Genomic DNA, 27,303 nt, shown 5'->3' on the forward strand with positions numbered 1-27,303 from the left:
CTATTCCTTTAACAACGTCGCGTTGTAGTGGGTGGTATTCCAGTCCCAGAAAAATGTTAATTCCGTGATGTTGCTGACACTTGACACGTTGCAGGATTGGTAAAAGTCCTGGTTAGCAGTTCTGTTTTCGGCATACTTGTAGAATTTGTTAGCTTCACACGAAAAACCAGGACCATCTGAGCAGTTTTCCAGAGGGATGACCGCATCATTGACCACATATCTGATGTAGGATTCGTTGCTGCAACGGTATTTCTGGGTGTAAACTCTGGCACCTTGGGGGATGAACCAAGACTTGTGGAAAACATGGTTTCTGAATGGGATGTAAGAAGGATCCAGTTTTTTCTCGTCGTCAAATAGACCGACCGTAGTCAAGTAGTTGAGAATATCCGTATCGTGAGTAAAGCTCAACCAAACTTTCTGGTCGAGTTGTTCGCTTTGTTGGAGTAGCTTGATTGAAGCATTGAAATACAGCGCACCGACCGCCTGAATCAAGGGGTATCCCGGACCGTCCTCATAGTAGGCTGTTAGATCGTCATAGTAGGAGTAGTGGATGAGCTCCTCTGGACTAAAAACATCACAAATTTCACTGTATCCGCGTGCATTAAGCTCAAAAGCACACCAATCAAACAAATTGTAAGCGTCTGTTACAGTTAAGTTTAAACCGGAGTTTTCGCGGTTGAGCCGCTCAGCAATTGCCTTCAGATATGTCGTCGAGTAGCTACCAATTATGTCTTCGTACTCATCAGGATTCCAGGCGGGACAAGAGTAGCCGGGAGACAGGGTATTGGCACCGGCACTGGGTTCTTCGCTGACCACTTGCAGTGAGATGTTGAACTTATCTCCCAGGCTGTCGATGAAAAATTGAGCGGTGTCATGCACTCTTTGGGAACTGGCTGCAAAGACGGCAAACTCACGATTGTCTTCCAAAAAATCTGCGTACTGTGCAAGAAACTCTTGGGCGTGTTTCTTGGCGTCCATTTCACCCGTGTAGGGATTGATGGCGTTTACAGAGTTTTCTGTAGTAGTTTCCATCTCCAGGTTGTCCAGGTCCTGGATGAAGAACTCGTAGTCATCGTCGATGAAAGACAGCGACCCATTGAATTGGTATGGGAAATGTTGAAGCGTGTTCCAGGTTTTTAAAAGCTTCTTGCCTTTGCTCTTGGAGGGGTATCTTTCGCCATGTCTAGCAAGAAGCTGGATTTGGGAAATTTCACATCCGCTAGGTGTGTCTGCAGAAATTCCGTAATCGTTAGGATATGAAAAATATGGTCCTGAGCCAGCTAGGTACGGAAAGATATGTTCCTGAGTTCCAATGTTTTTAACATCGGCCTTGTATTTTTTTGGGATGCTGAGTGCATGTGCTGTGTAGAGCCCCGCAAGAGCCATAAGCATATTGTTCTCCAGCCACATGTTATAACTTTGGATAGTCTCCGGAAAACACAGTGGGGGTAAGCAACTGGACAGACATCTCCCTTGTGCTTCCTATTTATCCTGACGAGCAATAGATATACGACTCAATTGGTAAACAATACAGCGAAAATTTTTGTTCATGGCCTTGCTCATCAGTGTATCCGTTGAGTTCTATTACTTTCCTTGTTTGACTTGACATGCAAAAAACTGGAAACATTTGGGCCGACTAAAGGGTAAAAAAACAATAACCCTGCAAAGCCACATTATCAACATTTGTTAAATTTTTGTTGTGGCTAGAATTGAAAAGAATCTGGCTCTTCATTTAAAACAAGCTGTGTGTTCAATCTGACATGCTCAGCCGTTTGAATTTGGGGAGTTTGTATCATAAAACTGTTGTATATGTTGAATTTTAGATCAATGATCTTGACAGTTAGAATTGGATACTAAAACCATTCCTAGCATATCAACGGGTGGCGGAACCGAATTCCTCGAGATATAACTTGTTAATATATCAAATGCACTGTGAATTCATTTTTTGGTTTTTAATTCAGCCTCTAAAAGCCATACATAGTTTTTAGAATCAAGTCAAAAATATCTATTCTGGACGAAACTCTTGAAATCCCAATCGGCTTTCAGTAAAGGAGCACACTAGCAGGGCATCGACTATTTTACAGATTTTAAAAATGCCATTGACTATTTCAGATCAGCAACAAAATCACCAATACAAATCGAAGCAGTGACACGCCAAACAGTCTCTAACTACAAAAAAAGGATATCAAAAGGCGAACAAAAACTTGGGATCAGAGATAAAATAGCTTTTCAGGCCATTTTGAAGGAATTTAAACGAAACGGTATACTTCTAGGTAACATTAAGAACAAGAGCTGGGCCGCTAATTTCACCCCCTCGCAATCATTACATGATGGAATGTGCTCTACTGGCTCAAATCGGCACTCGTTTTAGTTCGAATGATCACACGTCGACGAACTAAAGTATATGAATTATTTTTGACATATTTTGAGCAGAATTACAAGCCGATCAAGATATCTTACCGCCGTTTCGCTTTCAAAACCTTGAACGGATCTTTCCTGTGTAAGCGGTCCCAAAATACATGCGGAAAAATGATGGGATCAAATGGTTGAGCGCGACCCCTAAAACATTCTTCATGTTCTAAATATCAATTCCAGGTTGGCCCCTGCGAGCATGAAGTGGCTGATGTCGTCTTCCCTGTAAGTTTGGCTCACCATCGTGATCTCAGAACCCTTTAAATGGAACAACGACTAAGCTGTTGGCCTATACGTCCAGTTTTTCTAATAACGCCGACTCCTGAAATTTCAAGATTACAAGTTTTCAGGGTGTTTATGCCTCTATATAAGATGAGTGTCACATTTGGTAACGGCGGTAACTCCAAAAAGCGTTCAAGTTTTGAGTTGCTTGCGACCATTTGGCCCAAATCCAGTTGCTCGAGGAAGAGGCTTGTGCAAATGCCATTTCTGTAGCCCTTTAGGTGCCCAGAGAGATTTTAAGTAAGTTTATTAATCATTATAAAAAAGCAGTGACTAATGAAATTTCGGATGCGGATCATACCTATTTCAATAGCTAAGGAGACATTTGATGTGCCTCGTAAGGGTGAAAATGGGAGCAAGCCACATTGAAGAACATTTTAGAAATCAGACAGTAAATGGGCCTTACGTTAAAGAAAAATTCTCAGGTGTGCAAAAAAAGTTGATGATTGTTCACAGATGAGAGTATATATGTGAAAAAAAGGAAATTTTTGGCCGCTCGCGCCCTGAATACTACGTTTGATAGCTGGAAGCTTTCTTTTTGTTACCACCAGTCGTAGTTCCTTACCAAGCGACGAAGGACATACTGGACACATAAATGATAAAGTTGGACGGAACATCTGGGACATTTTGTTGAAATGGCTGGTCTGGTCTCTTAGGAAGCACGTCGCTACACGCTCAAGGCAATAAAAATTTGACTATAGTTACGTGATCCAGGATTCGTAGTTAAGCTCATCTCCGATAGTCTCGTAGGGTCGTTTTTCGTAATTTCAGCCGTTAAAAATCTGTAATTCTGCTACCGCCACTTTTATCATCCTTTAAGTCCTGGTTCCCCAGATATAATGTCCAAAAACTAGCATGACAGTTGTGAAATGCACGATTTTCTCCTTGTTATATCATCCATTTTGTGAATCATTCAAAAAAATGGATTACAAACGCCTTTTTTGACGTTCCGAGGCCACTTTGATAAGTTAACTTCATCAAGCTTGGTAAACCTGGCCAGAGAACATAGGTGAAGAGATTCATGCTTTGTTCGTCACACAACAAAACAAAGATCTCTCAGATTGTAAGCCTACATTGCAGGCAAAGATATTCAGGTTTAACGGCTCACTAAAACGGCTCGAGATGTCTGGCGAAAAATCAGCTTTTAAGATGTTTTATATCATAAACTGCCTGTTACTACAACTAATCGCTAATTAATTCCAATATTTTTCAGCTTGCCGGTGTGTAAGGGTGCCAAGTTGCATAATGACACACTAGTACATAATGATTTGGAACATGATTACTGAACAACTCATAAGCATAGTAAGAGCTCAATCAAAGACCACAAATGGATCCAAAATTACCACTAGAGGCACGGAACTGATGCCAAACCTCTTAAAAAAGTCTAAAGCTTGATCAAAGAACGGGGTATTAATCTTGAAATCAAGGAAGGGACGGAGATTTGTTAACTACCACTATTTACTAAACAATTTGCTGATCTTATGATAGAAAGTCTAGCCAAGAAATTTGGCAAACTCTTAGCCAACTGCTTAGACTCCCCTAAATAAATAATATCTTCGAGCTTTGTTATTAGATATTTACTAGCACGTTTTGATTACTGCTTTGATCAATGCTGAGCAGCTAATTGCTAACACTCTCTCGTGCACGAGCTCCAACTTGTCGAAGGCCTTAGTTACATAATCTGAAGCATCAGAAATTATCCTGAAGCCTGCGAAAGCAACAAGTATGATAAAATGTTAAGGGATAGTAGGTGAATAACTAGCGAGCAATGACCCAACTCTCGCGTTCAAGACTTGTGAGCGCTTAACATTAACTAAATTTTCTGATATTCCGCCAAATACCTTCAAGGGAAAAGTCCATGTAAGTCCTTGCATCTCGACCTTCTCACAAGTGTCGCTTCCATTCTCACTCTAAGAAATCAAAACGCTTTCGAACTACCACCTCCTATGGCATTTTCTACAGTTCTTCGGCCACTCCAATTGAGATACATGGGCATGATTCAGGTTACACTCTTTTTACAACCATCATGATACGAAGGCGCTTTGATCGGAACAAATCCCGTGGCTTTTAAAGGGCAACTATCGGAAAGTAACCCCACGCCACGCTATAATTGTTTGTAGGAATGTTTTGCTCGCAGTCATTTCGGGAGTAACATATACACACGCAAACAAATACGCGAAGTTAGAGGAAATGAACGGATCTCAAGCTATAACAGATACTCTTTTTTTTTTTCATTTGTTGACAAATCGGCGTGTATTGAGAAGTAACTTCTGTTTCTCACACCACCTATCCTTCTTTCTATGAACCTTAAATTACTAAAGATGAAGAATTTGTTGTTAGGCAATGTATATGAGGGATTCAAAAGAACCTGAAGACCTCCAAGCGGCGCTTATGTTTTCATCAAATCATGATAAATCGTGCAGCTCTCTTTTTAGCGGTGGTGTCAATTTCCAATCAGAGAATGTGACGTTCAGTCCACCGCGCTTGGGAGTACAGGCCATAGGGCCCACAAAATACTCTTCTGAAGAGGGGAATGGAGCTAAGCGCACAAGTGGCCATCTTTTCTTATCGGAAGAAACTTGAAGTCTCAAAACACCGTTCTCAACGGTTACACGCAGCCAAAAGTCGTATGCGTTGCCATTATAAACAGCTGTTGTCCAATCAGAAACTCCGGTGGTGAGCACGCTACTTAGCATTTTTTGACCATCTGATACCTCTATACCAGCCTTGATCCAATTTTTAGAGTCAATGCGAACCATAATTCCTGCCTGGTCATAAAGGGATTCATATGAGCCTTGAACTCTCAACTCAGCTGTAAAGCTACTTCCCGTCTTTATGCCAAAGAAGTGGCCACTGTCACGCGTGAAGCCGTAAAATGTCTGTCTCCAAAAGTCGGTTTTTTCATCAGTTGTGATCTTAAGTCTATCGTTATCAATTGTAACTTGAGAAGGAGCGTTGAGCCAGGAGCCCTTTGACCAAGGCGAGTCTGTCATGTCGTCCTTTTGTTTTTGTGGCACTATGGTTTTGATGTTCAAGGAGCCTAACTGAGGGATGGAGATAAAAGAGGAAAAGTCCTTTCAACTTTTGGAAGGGAGTTGTTTATAAGTCATTGAAGGCGCAGGATAGATCTGATAAAAGTGAAAACAGAGAGTAGCAGCTAGCGTGAGACAACGTGAGATCAAAAGGGGGTAGTCAGACTTTAGAAATATTAAGTGACTTCCGTAGTTCCGTAGTTCTGTTAAGCGGGGAAGGGGCTTTTAAGGGCTCATGCAACGATTATTCATTTTTTTCCACCTCAAAAATATATTTTTGCTCGAAAAAAAGTTCTCTGCATCGTCTAGAAGGGTCTTACTTTTGGATGATCTATTCTTTAGGTAATTAATTGCTCGAAACAAAGGGATGAAATTGTAATTCTCGCTTGGAGATCTATATCTGAAAGATATTACGTGGCTTTTCACGCCCCACACAAATACTTTTGAATCAACTCCTATTCGTTTGGCGGCCTTGAGAATGCGCGGCCCGCAAACGAAAAGCGAATTCCAACGGTGAGAATGAGGGCTGTCACGCAAAAAGAATAAATATGCCCCTATGCTGGGGCGAGTGTTCGCCGCTTTTGTTGTTAGCTTTTCGTTAGAATGAGGCAAATCTGCTTAAGCTTTACTCAGCGGTTGTTAGGAGTCCAGTAGAGAATATAATGAAAAGGAATCCTTCAAAGTAGTAACTCCCAGCAATTTGAGCTCAGCCTCTTCTTGCCATGTACCTAGATTTAAGTGATTTAGCACTTTTTGAAGCCCTTTTATTTCAGTAGTTACAGCTTGATCGGCTAGCTCACATTTTTATGGTAATCAGCGTTCCGTATTCAGTGAAATGCATTCAGTACCTCTATATTTATAAAGCCTATGAAGTTGGTGGAACAATGAGTGGCAGATTGCGGAAACATGGTTGAAAAATAAAGCTCCCATATTGACAGTAGCTCATATTCTTGCTCTTCCGATTGCTAAATTATAAGCTTGCTGAATTTACAGATTCATGATCTGAACAAAGTTTAAGCTAAGCTCTTGGTTCAATATTTGAGCTTGTTGGCTGATAGAAGTGCAGCTTCACTTGAACTTAAGATATCAAATTCATTGAATTTTTTGCGTCTTTTGAAATTCGGTATAAGAAGGCAAGAAATCTTTTGCAGTTACCAGCGTTTTTTTTTGGTTTCGGCCATTGTTGTTGATTGACTTTTACTATACCCTTATTAAGCCGATGATGAAATATGCATTTTACAGAGACAAGTAAAGAATTGAGATTTGTAATTCTTGGAGTCCGCAATTCTCGCCATGATACACGGTCAGATGAAATTACTAAACTGCTTTTTCATGCATCTGGTAAATATCCTTCAGGTAATCTTTTTCATATATTCGAATTTGTTTATCACCCATCTAGTTTTGGAGTAAATGCGAAACGTTCGTTAGCGCTCAACCGCCAATTACCTTGTCATTTGTTTAAGAAGTTTTCAAATTTCAAGCACAGTCCTAGAATTTGAGGGTCCGGAAACCGCTGAAACAATAACTATAAAACAAAGCCTAACATCATATCATTCTTTTAGTTAAGCTTGTTCAAGCGGCAGTTACATACCGCAAAGCAGAGATTCTAAATCTGGAGCGTTCACAAATGAAATTGAAGTACGGCCAAACAGGGCCAGAGGTAAGCTTAGGCTAACCAATTGGCAAGGATAGGCTAAGAAATGCACTATTTGCACTGCAAAGCTGGGTGTGAATTAGTGCTGAAAATAAAAGCTTTGGCGTTCTTTGAAACAAACAAATTGTTTTACATGCCCATCCTGGTCCCTCGATATGAGCAGCTAACTTTGAGCTATGTTGAATGTAGCTTGCACACAAAAACTGTTCATAGCTTGTGCAGTTTTCAAATTGACGCTTGATAGGTAAAAATTCTCGAGAATTTGAAAATAATATAAATATTTTATTCTCCCAACCGCGCCTGTATTTTGGCAACACAATATGTCTTGAGTTTAGCGGAGATGTCTACGTGAGAATGTGCCCCTAAATCGAGGCTTTAAGTGGTTACGAAGCATTTTTATGTTTCCCAAAGGATCAAAACGACGCTTAAACCGCGAGCCCTTTTCTCGATCCTTCAAAGGTTACGACATTCAAAACATTTTGTCGCTAGAACGTCACATATTTTATACCATCGGATTTAACCAGAGATTCTTCTCGGCAGCTAAACACTTGACATAAGAAGATTGTCTTTGAGTATTGTCACATATAATCGAGTTCCCTCTCTTCATGTGGGTCATATACCCGTATTTTTCTGCAGCTGCTTGGAACATCCACCGATGAAAAATATAAGTCAAGTATAAAAGAAAAATAAAATACGCGGGCTACCAATTTTCTGAAATTGAAACATCACGAACAGGGGCCCGCTATCGGGAGTGTTAAAACTTTGGAAAATCCGAAAAGACAGGAAACTATAGCAGACATCTTAAGCTCATCAAATTCTAGCCGCTTTATTCTCTGTTATCAATTTTTAAAACAAAAATTGGAATGCCAGCGTGACGTGTTTGTTCTCCCAGACAAAATTTTGTTCAATATTAGTTGCCACTTCCTATCCGCTTTTTCTTGATATACCTTTATGGCCTGGCTAATAAAACGCCGAATTTCATCTGGCGAATTTTCGTCTGCGAAACATGCCTCTTTCCTTCGTAGATAAGGCAGAAGGAAAACAAACCTGAAGAACGAGTAGCATGATGCACCATCATAAAAGTAATAGGGTGAAGTTAATACACTTTCATTGTAGAAAATTGTGTTTGCCTTAGTTGCAAGGATGTCCCATTCGATCATATCAATTCCGGGTCTTATCGTTATTAGCTCTTTCAAAAATTGAACTTTATTTGCTGCCGTCGTCACGAACCCGCGCTCAACTTGGAAGAAAATCAAGCCAGTAAAATATATAACCACCGAACTCAGATACACTGCTCCTGTAACAGTGAGTATCTTGTTCGCATTTTTCTGAGCTTGAAAGAAGTTATGTGTTGAGATGATAAATAGTATCACTTGAATGACGGCCACGGCAAAGTAAAACTTGTGCCTAACAACCTCATATTGAAACCAGTTGTGGAAGACATCACGAGGAAGCCTCGAATGTCCTATGCTCTCATTATGCGAACCAACCAAGTACTCTTCGATGTTTCTTTCATCCATCCAGCTCCATTGTTATGTTTTAGCGAAGGAAGAACTCTTTCGCTACTTATCAAGGGGGAGTTTTTGAGTATTAAAAATCCAAGTCCTTCTAAATTTTGTTAACGCTGGCAAATTTCATCAGCATGTTGCTTTATCAAGTAGTTAGCTGATTTGGAATTAAATTAAAAATCTACACTATTGAGATGCTAACATTTGGATTGTAAAACCTCTTCTGCTATGTTCTTACCGGCCCACAAATTTCAACTCCAAAGGCCTTAAAACATTGTAAGTTATGACTGAAAATCCAAGACCAAGCTCGAAACCAATGTCACCGCCGTAGTCACCAATAAGCCGGCCAATTTCACCACTCCAGTAAGATTGGCACATACCAAGTGCAACACCGACACCGCCAACAAACAGAGCTGCACAGCCAGCATAGCCAACGGGTAGTCGATCCCAACTACTCCAATCAGCCACAATATAGTTTTGGAATCTACCGCGCCGATAAACAAAATGTTCGCTAATAGATATTCCAATGTAAATCGACAGGTAGTAGCCAATGGCGTCCATGAAAGTTGTCATAAAAGATGCAAATTTATAGTAGGCTGGGATGGCAATAGCTAGAGTGACAAAATTACCAGTGACAGTCCAAAATACTCTTGGAACTTTTGCAAGCGGCTGCCATAGCGATTGGGTCCCAAGTGCAATGGAATACATGTTCGGAATGCAATTGGCTACAGTCGACATCGCCAAAACAACACAACAAAATTGCCCAAATCCGCCCAAAGATTTTGGGACCAATATTGCGTAAAGCAGCCCACCGGTGCTTTCTTTATCATAGTAGTACCTGTATAACTCATTATTCATGGCTGCGCGGCCGGCTGCAGCACCTAAAAGAATAGTGAAGCACAAAGGCAACATAAGCCCTGCCGTCACGGCGAAGAAGACTTTATATTTGTTGATAGTGGAGGGCATGTAAACCGTATAGTCCGATGCGTAGGTCGTCCATCCAGTGGCGAAGCCAAAGACAATGCCCCCCAAAGATAGTATCCCCGCCGCAGTATTTGCACCCTCTTCCCAGTGACCAATAGTGAAGCTACCATTGATACGCACTCGAGCAATCACAATCAAAAAGACAGCCAGGTTAGGAACCCAAGCCCATTTTTCGTATATATGAATGACGCGGTATCCGAAGAAAGAAACAATGATAGTTGATAGAACAATAATAAGGCAGCCAGCCCACGGAGGGCAACGCGCGCCATGTGGGTTAACCATGTGAAGTAGTTGAGCAGATGCAATTGTGTTGACAGCACCCCAACCGATACAGGCAATAATGTTAATCATAGCAAAGATCCGAGCCGTAAGGTTTCCAAGTAAGTACCGCGAGAGAACCATCTGTCGCAAGCCCAGTTCAGCCCCGAAAACCGAATAAAATGCAACTGGTAAGACACCTAAGAAGGCAAACACGACAACGGCGACGACACAGCCCCAGAAATTCAGTTCGAAGACGATAGGGCCGAGCACGCCAACAGAGAAAGCTGCAATTACCATGTTAGCTGAAAACCACATAGTAGAAGCATTCAGAAGAGAAGCATCGTTCCTCTCGTCCTCAGTAGTTGGCTCAATTCCTTTAGTTTCGGTACCTAGCGCTGCATTTATGGCGTCCAAAAAAGCAAAGTATCGGTTACAGGAAGCGGCTCCCTTGTTTACGTGATCATCTTGAGGCAGCACAGAGGTTGTTTCGGTGAGTCTGTCCGAGGTTTGAACTTCAACATCACTCTTTAGCGGCATAATTTCAGAAAAATATCGATCAACAAAGTTGATCGAATGGCGCTATCACTGAGATCACGTGAAATAAAGGTTAAAAATAATGAGACTGAGAGAGCACATCAAAACTGGTAAGCGTCGTGGCTTTTTTAAGTACATTCCAGATGAATGCTTATCTCGGCTATGCGTTCATGACTCCAACAAATTATAATCAGAATAGCGTGCGTCTCTGCAAAAGAACACCAGACAAAACTTTGAGAACCAAAGTCCGAGAACATTATGACTATGAAAATGACCAGTACCGGCCGGCACGGCCGTAGCAGTCTGCGCGTAGAACATGTATCAAAAAAAAAAGACCTGAAAACTGTGATTTTAGGCGATTTTGGTGATGGCACCACGCCATTTCCGGATTTCGTTTAAACTATTCGCGAGCATAAACTCGATGCGGGTTCGCCGATGGAGATACCAATTTTTTGGGCGCTTGAAATGTGAACGCAAAAGAGATGTATTCTGCTGTTTGCTCAATTCTAGGGCTTGAAAGCAGGCTACCACATGACAAACCTCAGTTTGTGAGCGTTCAATAGTGTCATCCGGGAAAAAACTCGGGAATCACGGACTTCCTGTTTTCTGGTGTTTCCTTCAAGTTTATTTCATTTAATTGATCAAATAGTAAAGAAACATAGACTTTGATGTCAACTTCAACTATTTTTCAACTGGCGTTCTTCTATTCCATCTCCAACAAACGGAACACTACTATATCCGTTTGCCCTCGATTTGTGCTCACTTAAGACCGAGCCACTCCTTGACGTGAACATCGCTTGTACGGCAAAGTTTCTCAACGTTGTCGAGCAATTTAGAGCTTTAAAGAGCCTTGTTCAGGCTGAAACAAATTACTTGTTTACCCATTTAGCCCCAGCGGAACTCTAGCTATTGTTCCATGTTCGAGATCCATATTCGTTGTGACTTTATTAAAAATGTTCGGCGCCTGCAAAATGCTGCAATGAACAGGGAGCCAGAGAAAAAAACCTTCGGTTGGCAAAGATTCTTTGATGATTGCGTCCCCTTCCCGCCTCTTATATTAAGTCTTACTTACTGTCAATTGCCGCATACCCAGTAAAGCCATCTCTCTCTCCAATTTTCACTCCGAATAGGAATGCTCCGTGCAAGCCATTAGGCAACTTTTTCGTACGGGTTCATAACACCAAATGTCGCCCTATTCTGCAAAATCCAATGCATTCAAAATATAGCGTCCGCCTGCGGCACTTCAAAGCTGATATATGCCGATTATACTAGATTTCTTGATTATAAGCATTAAGTCATCAGTTGTGTCCAAATACATGTTTGTTTTGGATTTCATTATTACGAGGGACTTACCGTTTGCTTGTTTGCATAAGCAGTAGCAACGAGGAATAGAGGCACCACCCTAAATTCTTTTTTGAGTCCAAAAATCAAAACAATCAATAGAGTACTACTCCGCACGAGAAAGTTATTAAAATTTCAGAATACGTGCAAGGAATCCTAGTATAATGCGAGAACTGAAGAATTAACACCTTACTACAGAAAATGATTGGAGTTAGACTCATGTTTTATGATACACATCTGATCGTGAAAAAAGAAAAAACACCGGAACTCGGTTTTCAAAGAATGAAAGCCCGCAACTGGAAGCTAGATGACTTTAGGTTTTACTGCCATTGCTCATATGTGATCATATATGTGAAGAAATCCCATTTATCAACATCCAGACTCATATTTTGTCATAGGTATCATCCAAATTCTAAGTTGCCTAAATAATAAAGATTTATTCCTCTAAAGAACTGATTCTCAATCCTTGGGGACTTGCAAGAAATTGAGAAGTTGCCTGTAGAAGTAAACCAAATTGAGTATTAATCTTCAAAGAACATTTTTGATTTTTACTTTAAATTGATGCGGCAAAACTAACCACTTAAGGTTTATATACTGCCTTGTTACCTGAGTAAGAACCTGGTTATAAATTTAACATTCTAAGGGATGGGCTGCAACATGCTTAGCTTAGAATTCGCTTAACGGATGAAACTAGTAGGATGAAAAAACTATAATGTCAAATCACAGCGTTAATTTTAAAGTCACCAGTTGCAAGGGTGCTGAACGTTTTATAAAGGTTGCTCATGTTTGTATCTCATTAGAATAACGAATTATGCATCAATCTTTAACGAACTAACAAATTTGATGGAAATCAATTCATATTCTATATCGTTTTATGAGCCGTGTTGCTCCATCTACTATTGTTTTTGTTTTTGAAGAAAAGATTGTGTCATGTTTCTTATTTATGCGCTTGGTGAAAGTATAAAGTTAAAGAGGATAAATAAACCCTTTGTTCTCGTAATCAGTCAAATCTAACATAGCCAAGTTAACTTTTTCATCGACTCCATCTTCGAAAGCAACGAATCCAAATTTGTCTTCTTGATGCGCAGAAAGCCAAATATGTCTCTCTTTATTTCATTTTCAAGAACAAACCTAATTGTTAACCGTATTACAACATTTAGACAGATAGAAACAACAATTTGAACTATCCACGAAGAGTAGTATCTTGGTGCATCTTTCGGATTCCAAAGTTGCGGCGAAATGATATTAGCAGCACCATATGCTAGCATGAACATAACGTTCCTGTAGAGTTTTTTGGTGTAGCCTGCAGCAGAAGAGGTTGTCCAACCAAGAGCAACAATATGCGTGACTCCATTAGAAGACCCTGCCAAAATCACGCAAGCCAAAAGAGCGTACTTGTTTGACCAGCTGATGGTAACCATTGCAATACCTGAAGCAATGGGCAAGATCATGCATCCAGCATCAATATAGCCATTTTGATTTGGGAAGCGTCGAATAACAAATGCAAAGACCACATAGAGAAAAATGTCCCACACACTTCCTGCCGCGGAAACTAAAGATGACCCTAGGTTATCTACACCAATGTCAACATATAGCTGGTTTTGCTGGTATGTCAAGGAGTTTGACAACATCAATGTAAACGATTGAAAAAAAAATAATCATGATACGGGGATCTTTCAGTGTCTCATAAATCTGATATTTTTTGATTTTCTTTTGTTCTATTGAAGATTCAGACGAGTTTTGAACTTCTTTGATTAGATGAACTTTCTCACGGACTGATAAAAATCTGGCGTTTGCTGGATTATCAGGATAAAAAAAAAAGACTACCAAAGCAAGAACTAGCGAAAGGCCTGCATTAAGGGCCATGAAAATTCTCCACGGATATGGCTTGGTTTGCGTATGCATTAATCCAAAAGATATAAAAGAGGAAAAGAGAGGAGCGATCGCAGTGGCGGCCCAAAAAACGGGTTGCGCAACCTCTCTCTGTTTTGCAGTCAAAAACATACCTAGTGTTATTTCACAAGCTGGTGTGACTACTGCTTCGGTTGCACCCAAGAGAAACCGACAAGCCATTAAGCCACTATAATTTTTGCATGCTCGTGTTAAACCTACGATAATAGCCCACAACAATATGTTTGCCGATAGATATTTGCCCAACGGTAAGTTCTGCATTAAAACATGACAAGGCCATTGTGCTATGAGGTAACCAGCATAAAAAATAGAGTTCAGGTTGTTAAAGTCGCCTTTTGTTATGCCTGTATCTGCATATATCCCCAATATAGTAGTGTATCCAATCGTAGACTTATCCATAAACAGAATGAGTGTGACAACAAGAGTTAGTGCGGTCACAATTGTAAAGTTTTTCTTAACAAAGTCAGCTTTCCCCTCCTGTGTCAGGGGCTCTGCTCCCTGCTCGTATTTGGTCATGAATTCGAGAAGCTCATCCGCATCTCTATGGCTGACCTTTTTCTCGCTTTTTTCGGATGAGCTTAAGTCTTCCTGAGAGACCTGATACTGGGTTTTTTTCTCAGAGGGTGCGGGTGGGGATTAAGTTCAGTTGGTCATTTGAAAGATTCAAAAGTGCAATAGCCTATCGGTTGCTGTAGTCAAAAATTTTTGATGTCTTTCGCATGCGCCCTTATTTATACTTTGCTACAGGGTCTGGGTGGCTGCTCAGTATTTAATTATTGGCTCATTGTCGGAACTACAGAGTCTTTACCAACTTAAAAGTCCGAAAAGTAAAAATTCATGGCCGAGAAAAGATTTGGCCACAACGCAGGCGAAAGGCATAGTATATGAGGATTTTGGAGCCCGGTGTTGCGAAGAAAGTCATGGTACTTAGAGAGTTTAACATTTGATGTGCCACACTTCGAACCCGATGTCTCGGGGGTGTAATTTTTTTTGAATTTCACAAAACATGTGGCATCTCAAGGAACACTGAAAAAGACAATGTTATCTCTAAGTAATGAAAAAATGAAGGCAGCACGTCTCTGCACATGTTTCGGTAGTGTTGACATTACAAAAGAGCTGTTCTCCGTCATTTTTTATGCTAGAAGCGAATGCCCCTTACTGATAAACCGACAGGTTTTGCCGAAATGTTAAGTCAATGTTTTGTTTCAGTGATTGGAGTCCTACTGCGTCATCACCAAAATAATATTGAAATGTTTGTATTCCGGATTTAGTTGCTCAAAAATTGACCTGCCACTTGGATAAGATGTTGACTGATTTCGCAAATGCATACCCTGGCAGAGCTGCTATCGTGAAATGAAAAGCTGCACAACAGTAAAAAAACTAACTCTGCTTGCCATCCTCTCGCACTTGTGTTAAGCCCAATCTAACCTTTCGCTTTCCTATCTGCGGAAATTTGTTTAGCATATCAACAGAGGAGTTTTGTTCAGCTCCAGAGACATAAGTCTGGACATTAATGTTTTCATTTTAAAACTTTTTTGAGGATTTAGTATGGATGATGGACGTAACAAGCTTTGATGTTATTATCCTTTAGCCCTAACCATTGAAAAAGGAATCTGGCGAAATAATCGGGCTCAAAAAACATTACTCAACATACCGCTGGTGGCTTGTGGAATGGTTAATATTTATCATTATACACAATCAGCAAGCTATTCTGGCGTGTACAGTTTTTGTGAATTAGATAAACTATTTTTTGGGATGCTTGCGTAGTTCATGCCAATCAGGGAAAGTCGAGAATGTTTTGGAGTTGCCTCAAAAGCAAACGATTCTCAATGTTGAAAGAAAAGGCTGAAGAAAATCTTGCACCATTTCATTGATTGGAAAATCTTTGCACTCAGTTTTCTTGTGCTCAAAATAGTGCTTCTTCCAAACTGGAAAAAAATAGCTTGCCTTAAAAATGCGGAAGGCTTTTGACTAATGGTCGTCATAATTTCCTTCACACTTTAGCTATCACAAGCAGCCCCCAGGAACTACAGAAGAGCTATAAACGTCGGCCATGTAATACAAATAGCTATCAACGTTTCTCACTGCAAATGTTGAGTTGCCACTAGCAAACTCAGCGAGGTCATCGAACTCCTCCACGAACTCGCCAATAAAACCATTCATGTTCATAGAAGAAATGTGTAGGTACCTGTGCAAGATATCAACACCTGCATAATGTTTTGGGCCCACATCTTTAATCGCCCCTTCATAACATATATTGACTAACGGTTTTTTGGACTGGAAAAACAAGTCGCAAATGACTGTTTCTTTATCAGCAGTCTGGCGATGATAGCCTGGGTAAGTCGTTGGATTCTTTAAGCACAGGCCGTCGATATCATCACATCTAAACACAAACCCCGCTTTCGAAGCTTCAACTAAATGATCAAGTGTCCCGAGAACAGTTATAATGCTGCCATTACCGAACCACCTTTGAAAAAACACGTCTTCTGCTCCATAATTTAGCAATCTATCTTTGGCATACGCTGAAACTTCCAAAGAGTCTTCTATGAAGCTTTGAAGAATACGTCTTTTGGTACTGTTGCATGTTTGATAAAGTTCAGGAAATGTCGGTCTGGCCCAGCCTGGAATATCGCTATTATACTCAACATAAGAGCTTATGGTTGCATTGCTACTATATTCGACCGGAGCTGATAATGATATAGCCGCCAGTAGACTTGTGCACGATAATAAATTGGTTATCTTCATTACTTTGAAGTTTTCGAACATTTAATTGTGCAGGGCGCTACGCATCTGTGCACTCTAATTTATAATTTCTGAAAAGGGTTTTACGGCAGAGTTTTACCAATGGTTTCTGAAAAACGTAACAAAATCCCGCTGAGCAGAGGTTTGAATCCCAAACATTTCCATTTCCTGTGTCACAAAAAGGGTAGTGCACAAGCTAAAGAATGACCTTCTTGGGTACCTCATAGGTTGTGAAAAGGAACAAAAATATGAAGCAAAGTCTTCCAACTAAGAGAACTCTAGCCTTTTCGATGTTAGAAACATCATTTTTTGATGGTGATTTTGGGGCCTTGCCATCTTGTTTTTGAGCTGCTGGGCTGTTTCGGTAGGACTTTTTTTTTTACCGAACATGCCTGATTTTTCAACGTAACCTTCTATGCATTGACAGTAGTGTATTTCAGCGTTTAGCTACGTCAGAGGCTAAGTTTTTTCTCCATTCTTTACTCTTTTTGGAGCTTGGGCGCTTCTATCCATCAACGTCCGAGAAATTTATCCTTTTGGCATCCAATATACTTTTCGGTCTCTTTTAGAAAAAGATTAAAACTTGCTGTTAAAAAGACTTTGCATGGCCTGAATATTAATACTTATAGCTATGCGCCAAGGCAGGCTTTTCAATTGTGTGTTTAAGATTTGCTAGCAATACCTAATTCCTTTAGAAATTTGGCACTGTGGTAAAAAGTCACATAAGAGAACAATAAAACGCCGCCATGCTTGAGATATGCTTTTCCTTATTTGGTCTGAAGCTGGCTAGCTAAGATTACGACAGTTACGGACAATGGTACTTGTTCTTTGACCTCTAGAGCATTCCAGTACAACCAGCATTTGGGGCTTGGAAGTAATACCTTGGAAGACGCGGGGTTTTACTGAGAACTCTAGGTTTATGATAATTTTGGTAATATATTCCATGGATTTTTTGCCCAGTTTATCATGGGCGCGGTATAGTATTAGCCGGTATAAATTAGGAATTTTAATCTGGCCTTTTTGAGGTCTAAAAATGCACTTTCCTTACACATTTTGAAGTAGCAGCCTCGATCGCCTCTCTTAGAAATGGAAACAGATCTCTATTTAATCGTGCCCAATCATTTCTCGACAGAGTGGTTGAAGAATACAATTTATCGAAAATTCTAAACAGTCCTTGCCATCAAAGAAAAAATTGTTCAAGTTGCGGTTGTGGTAGTGGCCCCATTTATTATTGGTAATTTTGGCAACTAAATCCCATTTTTCCAAGTTGTTGGCCGGTTGAACGAAGCTTATGATAATCCACCACATCATCAGATGATTTGTTTCCAATTCCAGACACCGCGTAAAGCAGAAAAACGGAAATGCCAGGATATGAGAGAATAATGCTATTACAGATAAAAATGCGCACCCTCTCACCATAATAGAAAACGATAAGCACATTGACAATAAAGAAATTATCATAATACTCGAGAGAAGCGATCCCGAGTTGAGCAGAAAAGGATGGTTTTTGGAACCTCCACAATAACCATATAAGTAGCGAAAAAGACATCAAGTTAATTTGCAAAGATAAACATCCTTGGGGAGCTTCTCTTTAGTAAACTGGATGCTACTATCATGATTAAGGAATTTCAAGTACTCCCTCCACCAGCGGTGTATACTCTCTTCGTAAACCAACATCACATCGTGTGAATCAGTTTCCTGTGTTAATCTCACACCTTCTTCTTTGCTTTGCCTCCTATTATGCGACCAAAAAGTTGTTCGTCGAAAAGCTTTGTGGTACTCCTGGCCATCAAAGACACAGTAAGGGCCGGGCCAACTGCCATTTCTGCAAACATGGTCATTAACCTTCCCGGCGATAATATCCCTCACTACGCCATTCATTCCAGGGGATTGCCGAGTAACCTCTTCACGTATCAGCCAAATATGTTTTAACACAGCTTTTCGCGACTTATACTCTAGGTACGACTGCGGCGATAATAACATAATTGCAACAAACATAGTTCGTTTGGGAGCTTTATTTTTTGGATAAGGGAAAATAGCGTCCAATACTCCAGCAAAAACTGCAGCCCGGATCACATGTTACTTCATCAGCTCGGAAAGACGCCATATTGGCTCACTTCCAAAAACGGTTTTTGGTATAGGAGACGCTTCTTAGGGTGTGTAAACTGTATGCTCCTTCTGCAGTCTAGAAATATGTCATGAAAAAAGGGGATACATGCGGATAAAGTTATCATAGAAGTGTGTATTCGAACTTTTTCTTTAGTTTAATCACTTCATAGGAGAAAGGAAAGCGACCAATTCATTCGTACTTATATAATCAGTTAAACGTTTGCAAAATGTCAGACATCAGGCTAGAAAGTAGTTTTGAACAATGTAGAAGAGCGATTACAAATAAGACAAGCATATCTCACTTGTCCCAGATACAATAAGCACCGGTCGCCTTCAACTTGGTAGTTCAATTTTTGAATAATAGAAAGCTTCAAGTTTTGGAGCTGACTTACGATTAACGCTTAACGCTTCGAGTTGCTTGGCCCGCCTACAAGGGAGATGCGTGTTAAGTAATTTTGCTTACCATGCCAGAGACTTGAGATTCCCCTTAGGTTAGGTTAATCCTCTGTGGATTTAATTTTTTCTATACTCCAGTGGTGGCAGGTTAACTTGATTTCATTTATTAAGCTCACGGATGCATCTTTGTTATACAGGAGCTTGAGAGAGCTAGTAAACCTTGGTCCTGGTGGAAGACGAGGTATCGCAATAGAAAACAATATGTACTCAAACCATATCAGATACATCTCAAAATGATGATACCCTGATCATGTTTTAAAATGGCTCCACAGAATATCTATTCTTTTTAGTAGTTACGCTTTAAACCCATCATAGTTTATGTTGGCTTAAATTTCATGAGAAATAAATATTGAGGCGAGTCTGGGTCATTGGTCGAAAGGGTCTTAAATTCCTTGGCTAGGGTTTCCATAATGATCTAGGTAAACTACTTCGCGGATGATGGTACTAAATATCTCCCCGCTATCTCCTTTGTTCAAGAAATACGTCGTCCATACCAAAGAAATGATCCGGATTTATACAAAATTTCTGGGACGTGGCTGAGTCTTAATCATAAGGTGATAATTGTACTGGTGGCACCACTCCTTGCCTTCTCCAAGCCACTGTGGTCTGATCTGGACTATGAACGGTCAATGTGGGCCTTCTACGTGACTTAGCTGGGTATCCGTCGTATTTACGATATGTCCATGTGCCATATCATTTCATACCAATTTGTCATTATGCAACTTGGCACTATCACACACCAACGAACCGCTCACAATCTGACAATAAAACTACCAGGCTATCCTGGAGAAGGTCTTTAACCTACTGATTTTAGTCGTATGCCATTTTCATTACAAGGCATACTTTTGAAAAGCGCTACTGCTTTTGAGTATTCATGAATCGCGGCATGAAGATTATTGAACAACTTCAGCTTGCCATGATCATACCGATATGGACGCAGATGGAAGCTAAAAAACATAAATAGGTTGGAATATGCAAGTACCCTGACCTTGTCCTATGAAAAATGGTGTATTACATAGCGTAGTGAAAACTAGGCATAAATTTTGCCTCTTTATACTAAAAAGCGGAGCCTTTATACCCCTTTGTTCAACTATAAAGATTTCATTTGAAGATTCAAACCAAACTGCTAAGTAACCACCTATGGCTCGAAAATTAGAATGAAAATTCTCGCGGATTTTTTTGACGATATAGAAAAAGTTCGATTTTTTGAAAATCGAGTTTATGCTTCATTTTACACTTGATTCTATTTCCAAAATGTATTTTCGGCCCTCTTTCTGGGGAACCATCACTGGTGTAGGCAGATGCCCTAACAAAAGTAACATTAGCTAGAAAACGAAAATCTTCAACTGCGATTAGTAATATGTTTGAAAAGAGATTAAGGTGTTTTTTGAACCAGGATGATACTGCTTAATAAACATTCACATTGCACCAGCATTCTTTGATGCTAAGGAATACTACCAAGCAAAATTCCAATCTTTATACTTTTTTTTAAGCAACCCTTTTTCAAAGGGCTCTGTTTTAATTCAGCTGGCTTCTGGAAAAAGGTATTCAATTAAATAGTTTTTTTAAGGTTGCCCTTGAACTTCTTAACTCTCTGGAGAGCTTCTCAATCTACAGAGTATTTGTTTTGACTTACTGGCTTGTTGGTTGATAGGTTATTTTCTTTTGAAGTGCAAAGCCTAAAGCTTTTTCTTGGTGAGAGATAACGTGAATTGCTTTATCGAACTGGCAACGAGGGGTGCTTGCAATCTCTAGAGATGATAATTACCTGTCTTGCAAGCAGCTGCTTTGAAATTCTGCGCCCAAACCCAAGAAGCAACCTGGAAACCTCTTGAAAAAGAGCAAATTAGCCTCATAGAAGTATCATCATATCTCCCTGAACTAAAGCTAGAATGCAAAAAGGCAATCATGAATTATCAGCGAAATGTGGTTTCAGTTTTTGAGCTAAGAAAAGTGAGCTTTTCGAGGAGACTTCGTTAGACGCACTCATAATTTTCTTTCAATCACCTATGCAGGAATCATCAAACCTGACTCTTCCATTTCGAATTTTTAGATAATAATTGCAAGAGTTCCTACTGCTAATACAGACTGAGCGTCTTGAGAAGTTTCCATTCAATTTTAATTCTTTCACCCTGCTTGGGATGGGATGCAAGATAGAAGGATTTGAAACATGTGAACTTCCAGAATTTTCATGGAAGGTACCATCAGCAGCGACAATGAGTCGCCAAAAACACGCATGGACTTTGAAGTTTCTAATTTATAAAAAAGCGAGTTGGCATCCAGTCAATAAATAGTTTAATAGATACGAATCAAAGAGTTGTGTAGTGTTTCAATACTACACCTCTACAAAATGACAATATACTAGATAGCACCGAGAATTGAACAGCACACTTTTATTTTTCGTTGATTTCTTTTGAAGCTTCAAGCGCTTCTTCAATGTACTTCCTTAAGTCGCTATAAATATGACTATTGCCTTTGTTCCTCAATAGGGAGGTGGAAAACCTATTTTTGAATGCTTTTCTGCAGTCCATACTATCGAAGAAAAAATTTCGAGGGCTTTCTTCATTCAAGGCGTTCCAATAATGATTAGTGTGACTTGCCACCAGGCCCCACTTATTTATGTCTCCGTGGGGCTCAATAGCCACAACAGATGCCCAAAATGCCATTAAGTGTGGCGCATCTAAATCAGCGCCTCTAAGAACAAAAAAAAGAAGGGGTCCACAAATTGAAAAGCCAGCCGCATTTCCGATCCATACGCCTAATAGAGAATCATAGTTTTTGAAACTTGTAAAACTGGTAAAAAAAAGGCTCAACAAGATTGAATAAAAACACATACCGCCAAATGAGCTTTGTCCCATGACAACTTCAATGAATTTGAAAAAACACCATGATGCTTTACTCCTGTATTCTTGTTGAGGAAGAGTATTCTCGATATGAAATTGCGCGCTGCTCTCGAGATTTGCAGTGTATGTGTTCCACCAACGACTGACGCTTTCGATGTAGACTTTTGCTGCTTGTTCTTCAAGTGGTAATTGCTGATCAAGGGAGTAAGAAGCTTGAATTTGTTCCTCCTTTTTATTGTAGGGTGTCATAACTAAATGCCGGAAAGCCGCATGGCACTGCCTTCCACTATACAGGCAACATGAGTTAGGCCACAACCCCTGCTCATAAAAGTGTGAGTTCATGCGGGCGGCCGCGATGTCCCATTGTTCTTCTTGCATTCCAGGGCCCTCCTCTATAACAATTTCACATAAACGCTGAATTGAGTTTGAAATCGCTTTTGTGACTTTGATCTGGAGGAGGAGGGAGGAAAATACCGGAACATGTATCCAGAAAGAATGCAATTTGTTACCAATGGAGAACCAAACTATATCGATAACTATCGAGCTCAGAAGAAGGTAAAATAAAGGCATCCTCATTAACTGGTCAAGAGCCCACCTCAGTGAACTCTTGTAAAAGAATTTGGGAAGGAAGTCATTTTGCGCCTCTTTGTCAGGGACACATGCTTTATTCATCTTCTTCGACTGCTGCCTTCGAGATTGTTATGCTACGGAGCGTTATAATATCTCAAAAATCAATTATACACACTTCGTCTTAAGGGGGATGCAGGCACCCTTTCCGAAGAAAAATTAATATCACATGACTGTCATATTACTTGACAAAAACTCAAATTAAAAATCCTCAAGGCAATAGCATATCAAGAACCTGCTCAAGAAGATAGAAAAAGGGAAGGAAGTTGAGCTTCTCGAGTAACAAGATGGCTTCCATCCTAGCAAAGTCTGCGTAATAAAGGAGAAAACTGCGATAGTATCTGAATCTTTCAGAGCCTATAGCAGTGGGCAACGTCAAAAGAACTGGCCAAAAATCGGCTGAAAAGTGTATGACCGCTTTGTTTGAAATCTACTTCCCGAAATTATCAGGCTTTTTGAGTAAAATGGTGGCCAGGTATCTTGACTTAGTAGGAGCTACCTTAATCAAGAACCAACGGCGAGAGACGATTTTAAAAGGAACGCGAATAAAATTAGTGGTGCAGCAATACAAATGAAGAACGGAGTTTTTGCATAACTGCTGTACTACAAGTCTTTTAAGCGCCTCTTGGCAAAATGTATGTTCAATGCCATGATGTTTCGAGCTGACAGAGCACATCTGCTTAATCTTTTCCTGATCAAACCATATCACGTGCGTCTATCTTGACTCATTCTGTTATATTTTCATTGGGCACCTTACTAGGCACCCGGGAAAATCTACTATTGATGCAATTCCATGAGCTCTCTGTCAAGGCTGTCTCACATATATTCCAGAGTAATAGAACTTGGAGCCCATACGAGGAGGGTTAATTAGGGTATTTTCAGCGTCTAAGAAACGCAGCGATAAATCATTCAAGATGTTGATGCCAAGTATGCTCCAGAAACCCACACGCGCTTTCCTTCATGGCTTAAAGGACTTAAGAAAGGACCATTTTGAAGATTCACGTTTTGAGGCCCCCACAACGTCAGGCTATGAAGGCTCTGCAGAAGAACGCCGTCTTTTCGGTGCCGAACTTCAAGCGAAACGCGGAAATGTTCAAGAGACTCCCTTGTCAAATGAACTCGTTGAAGAGATCGAGATCTTTGAGCAAGAAGGAGGGTTCCAGGCATGGCTTGTTGTGTTTGGGTCATTCATGGGGCTTATTCCTGTGTTTGGTACCGTTAATTCATTGGGAGCTATTGAGTCATACATTTCCAAGCATCAGCTTGCTTCTGAGTCTTCAACTGTCGTATCGTGGATTTTTTCTATTTACCTATCTCTCACTTTTTCGAGTTGTATAATTGCGGGAGGGTACTTTGACAGAAATGGAGGGCGTGATCCACTATGTGTGGGGACCATACTCTTTACTGGGGCTATAATTGCAACTGCGGACTGCAAAACAGTCTGGCAGTTTATTCTAGCCTTTTCTGTTCTTGGAGGTATTTCTTCTGGAATCCTTATGACACCTCTTGTTAGCTGTGTTGCCACATGGTTTTTGAAAAAAAGGGGCCTCGCTACCAGCATAGCAACGATTGGGGGGTCAGTAGGGGGTGTTATTTTTCCTGTTATGTTGAGGAGTCTGTACTCGAAGGTTGGGTTTTCGTGGGCTTTACGCATTTTAGCACTGATATGTTTTTCTTGTCTTGCCTGTTCCATTATCTTTGCCCGCGAAAGACAAAAGCCGGAGTCTAAGCCGTTTCACACTAAAACCGAGGCTTTTAAATGGTACTTAAATTCATCGCTTAACTGGCGCTACTTCCTGGATTGGAAGTTCTTATTTGCGTCTCTAGGAATGGGTTTTGCAGAAAATTCCCTTACCGCTTCTTCCACATATCTGGCTTCGTACTCTTTAGCGCGCGGCAATTCAGAAGAGGTTTCCTATGCATTGATCGCTACTACTAATGCGGTTGGAATTTTTGGAAGATACATACCAGGTTACCTAGCCGATAGATGGACAGGACGCTTCAATATGGTCATCATTACGGTTTCATTGGCGGCATTTTTCAACTTAGTAATGTGGCTTCCCTTTGGCGGCAACGTGAAAGTCTTATGGGCGTACTCGATCCTGTATGGCTTTACAACGGGAACGATACTTTCCTTACCCCCCGTATGCATCGGACAAATTTCAAGAACTACCGACTTTGGGAAGCGATACTCATCAGCTTATTTTTTAGAGGCACTCATGACTATTCCAGTTATCCCCGTAGGTGGTGCGATAATCGGCTCTGGAAAAATTTCTAACTACAATGATTTCATAGTCTACAGTTCCATGATGATGATCGCGGCGTCGATATGCTTTATAATTTCACGTTCCATTTGCACGGGTTTCAGAATGTGTAAATTCTGAAATCTTCCGATGGACAGACAGTTGACTCTACAACGAACTTACAAATTATGTAATTTTCCAATACATCCACACAAACAAGTCATTTTTAACTCACCAATTTGTTAGCGCAGAACTAGCTCACAAGCAATATATTTATTTGCGCCATATATAATTCAAAAAATTGCTCAAAAATTTTAGGCAAGTAGCTCGTCCTCATAGTATCTATTTTCATCGTTTTGATCTAAAGATATAACTATCACAGTGTTAAACTGCGCTGGGGAAATTTCGAATCTACGTCTTTTTTGCCATATTTTATGGATATCAGTGCAAAATCAAAAGTTGACTTTGAAATCATAGCAGAAGCAAGCTTTAAATTGGAAACTACATTTTCCATTTTGTCCAAATTTCTAATAAATTGCTGAAGCTTTCAGTACATACCAATCTTTTGCGTTTGAGCTAGCAGCTTTATGTATCAGTCTGAGCTGCTGTAATATAAGCGTTACTAAGTTCGTAGCATTATTTAAGTCGTTTTCTTCGGGGGACGCGCGTTTGCGAGGGCAACAAAGTGACCCCATGTGATGAGTTCGTTTGTACAATCATCTCTGTTAATTTGAATTTCAATCAATGTTGGGCCACTAACATTTGCCTGAGCTTTTTCAATAGCATCTGCAAGTTCACCTCCTGTACGGGCTTTGAAACCTTTGCCACTACCTTCATTCGCATTGAATACTTCCATGAGAGCAGCATAATTCCAGTTTTTGATATTGTTATAGGGACCGTCATGAATCTCAACTTCAATTGTGTACCCATAGTTGTTGATCAAAAAAATAATGATAGGTTTTCTCAAACGAACCATCAAGGAAACTTCTTGGGCCGTCATTTGAAAAGATCCATCTCCCACCATGGTGATGATTCTCCTATCTGGCGCACCGACTGCATATCCCAAGCTTGCAGGAACTGACCAGCCGATGTGTCCCCACTGCATTTCAACTTCAAATAGTGCACCTTTTGGGAGATCCATCTGAACACCATTGAACCAAGAATCCCCTGTTTCAGCAAATAAGGTAGTTTTAGGTGTGATCAACTGTTGAATTTGCCTTGCCATCTCTTTTCTGGTAATAGCAGCTTTGGGGTCCGCCGCCTTAATCAAGGGAGGAGACTGACGGAGACGGTTGTACTCGATTAAACTTTTATCATTTTCTGAAACTCTTTCAGCAAGGACATTTAAAAAATTCGCAAGTCCAATTTGGTCAAAGGAGTGGCCGGGAAATCTTACGTTATCAGCATCTGCTTCAAGTCGGTGGCTAGAGGGTTGAAGTGCAGTCCATCCGGTAGTGCTGTAGTCTGTGAAGATACAGCCTGCGCAAATGGTTAAGTCAGACCACTCGAGTATAGCGTCAGCCTTTTTGGTGCTCACTTGTCCCCAGTATACGCCGGCAAACTGTGGATGGTCCTCGGGAAACATTGACTTTGCAGCAGGTTGCACAGCTACTGCACATTTCAGTGCTTCAGCAAGACGTAAGAAAGCCTTTTGAGCATCAGCACATTTCAACTTCGGGCCAGCAAGTAATGTTGGTTTTAAATGGCTATTAATGAAATCGACCGACGCATTGACAGCCTGCGATAGAACATCTTTAGGAGTCGGAACTGAGTTTACCAAACTACTAATTGGCCCTGGAGGTGCACAAATTGCAGACGCCATGTTTGTGGGGACTTCAATGTAGCATGGCTTTTTCTTTGCCAGGCATTCTCTAATCGCGTAGTCTATCAAACTTGGCGCGTCTTCAGGATACTTGATTTGAACAGCAGCGCAAGTTATCTGTTTTGCCATCTCATATTGATAGTCATAGTTATGGGTTCCGATTGTGTGGTGTAGCAAGCGGTGATCGCTGCTATCATTAGTGTTGGGAGAGCCACTAATCAAGATCACAGGCAAGTTTTCGCCATAAGCACTTCCAATACCATTAAAAGCTGAAAAGGCACCGACACTAAACGTAACGACAACAGCTGCAATCCCTTTTGTTCTTGCATAGCCCTCAGCAGCAAAAGAGCAGTTAAGCTCATTACAGCAGTTGACTTCTTCAAGCTCGGGGTGTTCTTGGAGCTTATCAAGTAATACAAGGTTATAGTCACCAGGAACTGTAAAGTGGTTTTTGATCCCAGCTTGTACAAGTCTTGTTGCCAAGTAGTTACCCACAGTAGTCATTTTCTATCCAAATCGGCAGTTGATAGATACTATTTCTT

The 27,303-nt window shown here is 40.5% G+C and overlaps 8 protein-coding genes across 8 annotated transcripts, besides 1 other annotated feature; 1 reads left to right on the forward strand and 7 right to left on the reverse strand.

The window, feature by feature from the left end:
* KLTH0D00198g (histidine phosphatase family protein) lies at nt 1-1,410 on the reverse strand (the record flags this gene model as incomplete). Its single annotated transcript, XM_002552689.1, has 1 exon — nt 1-1,410. One exon carries the CDS (start codon nt 1,408-1,410, stop codon nt 1-3), a length of 1,410 nt encoding a protein of 469 aa, XP_002552735.1.
* A 3,689-nt stretch (nt 1,411-5,099) lies between these two features.
* On the reverse strand, nt 5,100-5,687 carry REE1 (Ree1p; the record flags this gene model as incomplete). Its single annotated transcript, XM_002552690.1, has 1 exon — nt 5,100-5,687. One exon carries the CDS (start codon nt 5,685-5,687, stop codon nt 5,100-5,102), a length of 588 nt encoding a protein of 195 aa, XP_002552736.1.
* Nucleotides 5,688-8,219: 2,532 nt separating this feature from the next.
* Nucleotides 8,220-8,900, reverse strand: KLTH0D00242g (KLTH0D00242p; the record flags this gene model as incomplete). Its single annotated transcript, XM_002552691.1, has 1 exon — nt 8,220-8,900. One exon carries the CDS (start codon nt 8,898-8,900, stop codon nt 8,220-8,222), a length of 681 nt encoding a protein of 226 aa, XP_002552737.1.
* Nucleotides 8,901-9,122: 222 nt separating this feature from the next.
* On the reverse strand, nt 9,123-10,670 carry KLTH0D00264g (KLTH0D00264p; the record flags this gene model as incomplete). The annotated part of the gene is made up of 1 exon (XM_002552692.1): nt 9,123-10,670. The coding sequence occupies one exon, from the start codon at nt 10,668-10,670 to the stop codon at nt 9,123-9,125; it is 1,548 nt and encodes a 515-aa protein (XP_002552738.1).
* A 5,256-nt stretch (nt 10,671-15,926) lies between these two features.
* ZPS1 (Zps1p) lies at nt 15,927-16,685 on the reverse strand (the record flags this gene model as incomplete). Its single annotated transcript, XM_002552693.1, has 1 exon — nt 15,927-16,685. The coding sequence occupies one exon, from the start codon at nt 16,683-16,685 to the stop codon at nt 15,927-15,929; it is 759 nt and encodes a 252-aa protein (XP_002552739.1).
* A 2,888-nt stretch (nt 16,686-19,573) lies between these two features.
* Nucleotides 19,574-19,990: a long terminal repeat.
* A 1,629-nt stretch (nt 19,991-21,619) lies between these two features.
* KLTH0D00374g (KLTH0D00374p) lies at nt 21,620-22,741 on the reverse strand (the record flags this gene model as incomplete). The annotated part of the gene is made up of 1 exon (XM_002552694.1): nt 21,620-22,741. The coding sequence occupies one exon, from the start codon at nt 22,739-22,741 to the stop codon at nt 21,620-21,622; it is 1,122 nt and encodes a 373-aa protein (XP_002552740.1).
* An 869-nt stretch (nt 22,742-23,610) lies between these two features.
* Nucleotides 23,611-25,080, forward strand: KLTH0D00396g (MCT family MFS transporter; the record flags this gene model as incomplete). The annotated part of the gene is made up of 1 exon (XM_002552695.1): nt 23,611-25,080. One exon carries the CDS (start codon nt 23,611-23,613, stop codon nt 25,078-25,080), a length of 1,470 nt encoding a protein of 489 aa, XP_002552741.1.
* Nucleotides 25,081-25,579: 499 nt separating this feature from the next.
* Nucleotides 25,580-27,265, reverse strand: KLTH0D00418g (alpha-keto acid decarboxylase family protein; the record flags this gene model as incomplete). The annotated part of the gene is made up of 1 exon (XM_002552696.1): nt 25,580-27,265. The coding sequence occupies one exon, from the start codon at nt 27,263-27,265 to the stop codon at nt 25,580-25,582; it is 1,686 nt and encodes a 561-aa protein (XP_002552742.1).
* Nucleotides 27,266-27,303: the final 38 nt, after the last annotated feature.

Source organism: Lachancea thermotolerans (assembly GCF_000142805.1).
Source record: "Lachancea thermotolerans CBS 6340 chromosome D complete sequence".
Taxonomy (NCBI): domain Eukaryota; kingdom Fungi; phylum Ascomycota; class Saccharomycetes; order Saccharomycetales; family Saccharomycetaceae; genus Lachancea; species Lachancea thermotolerans.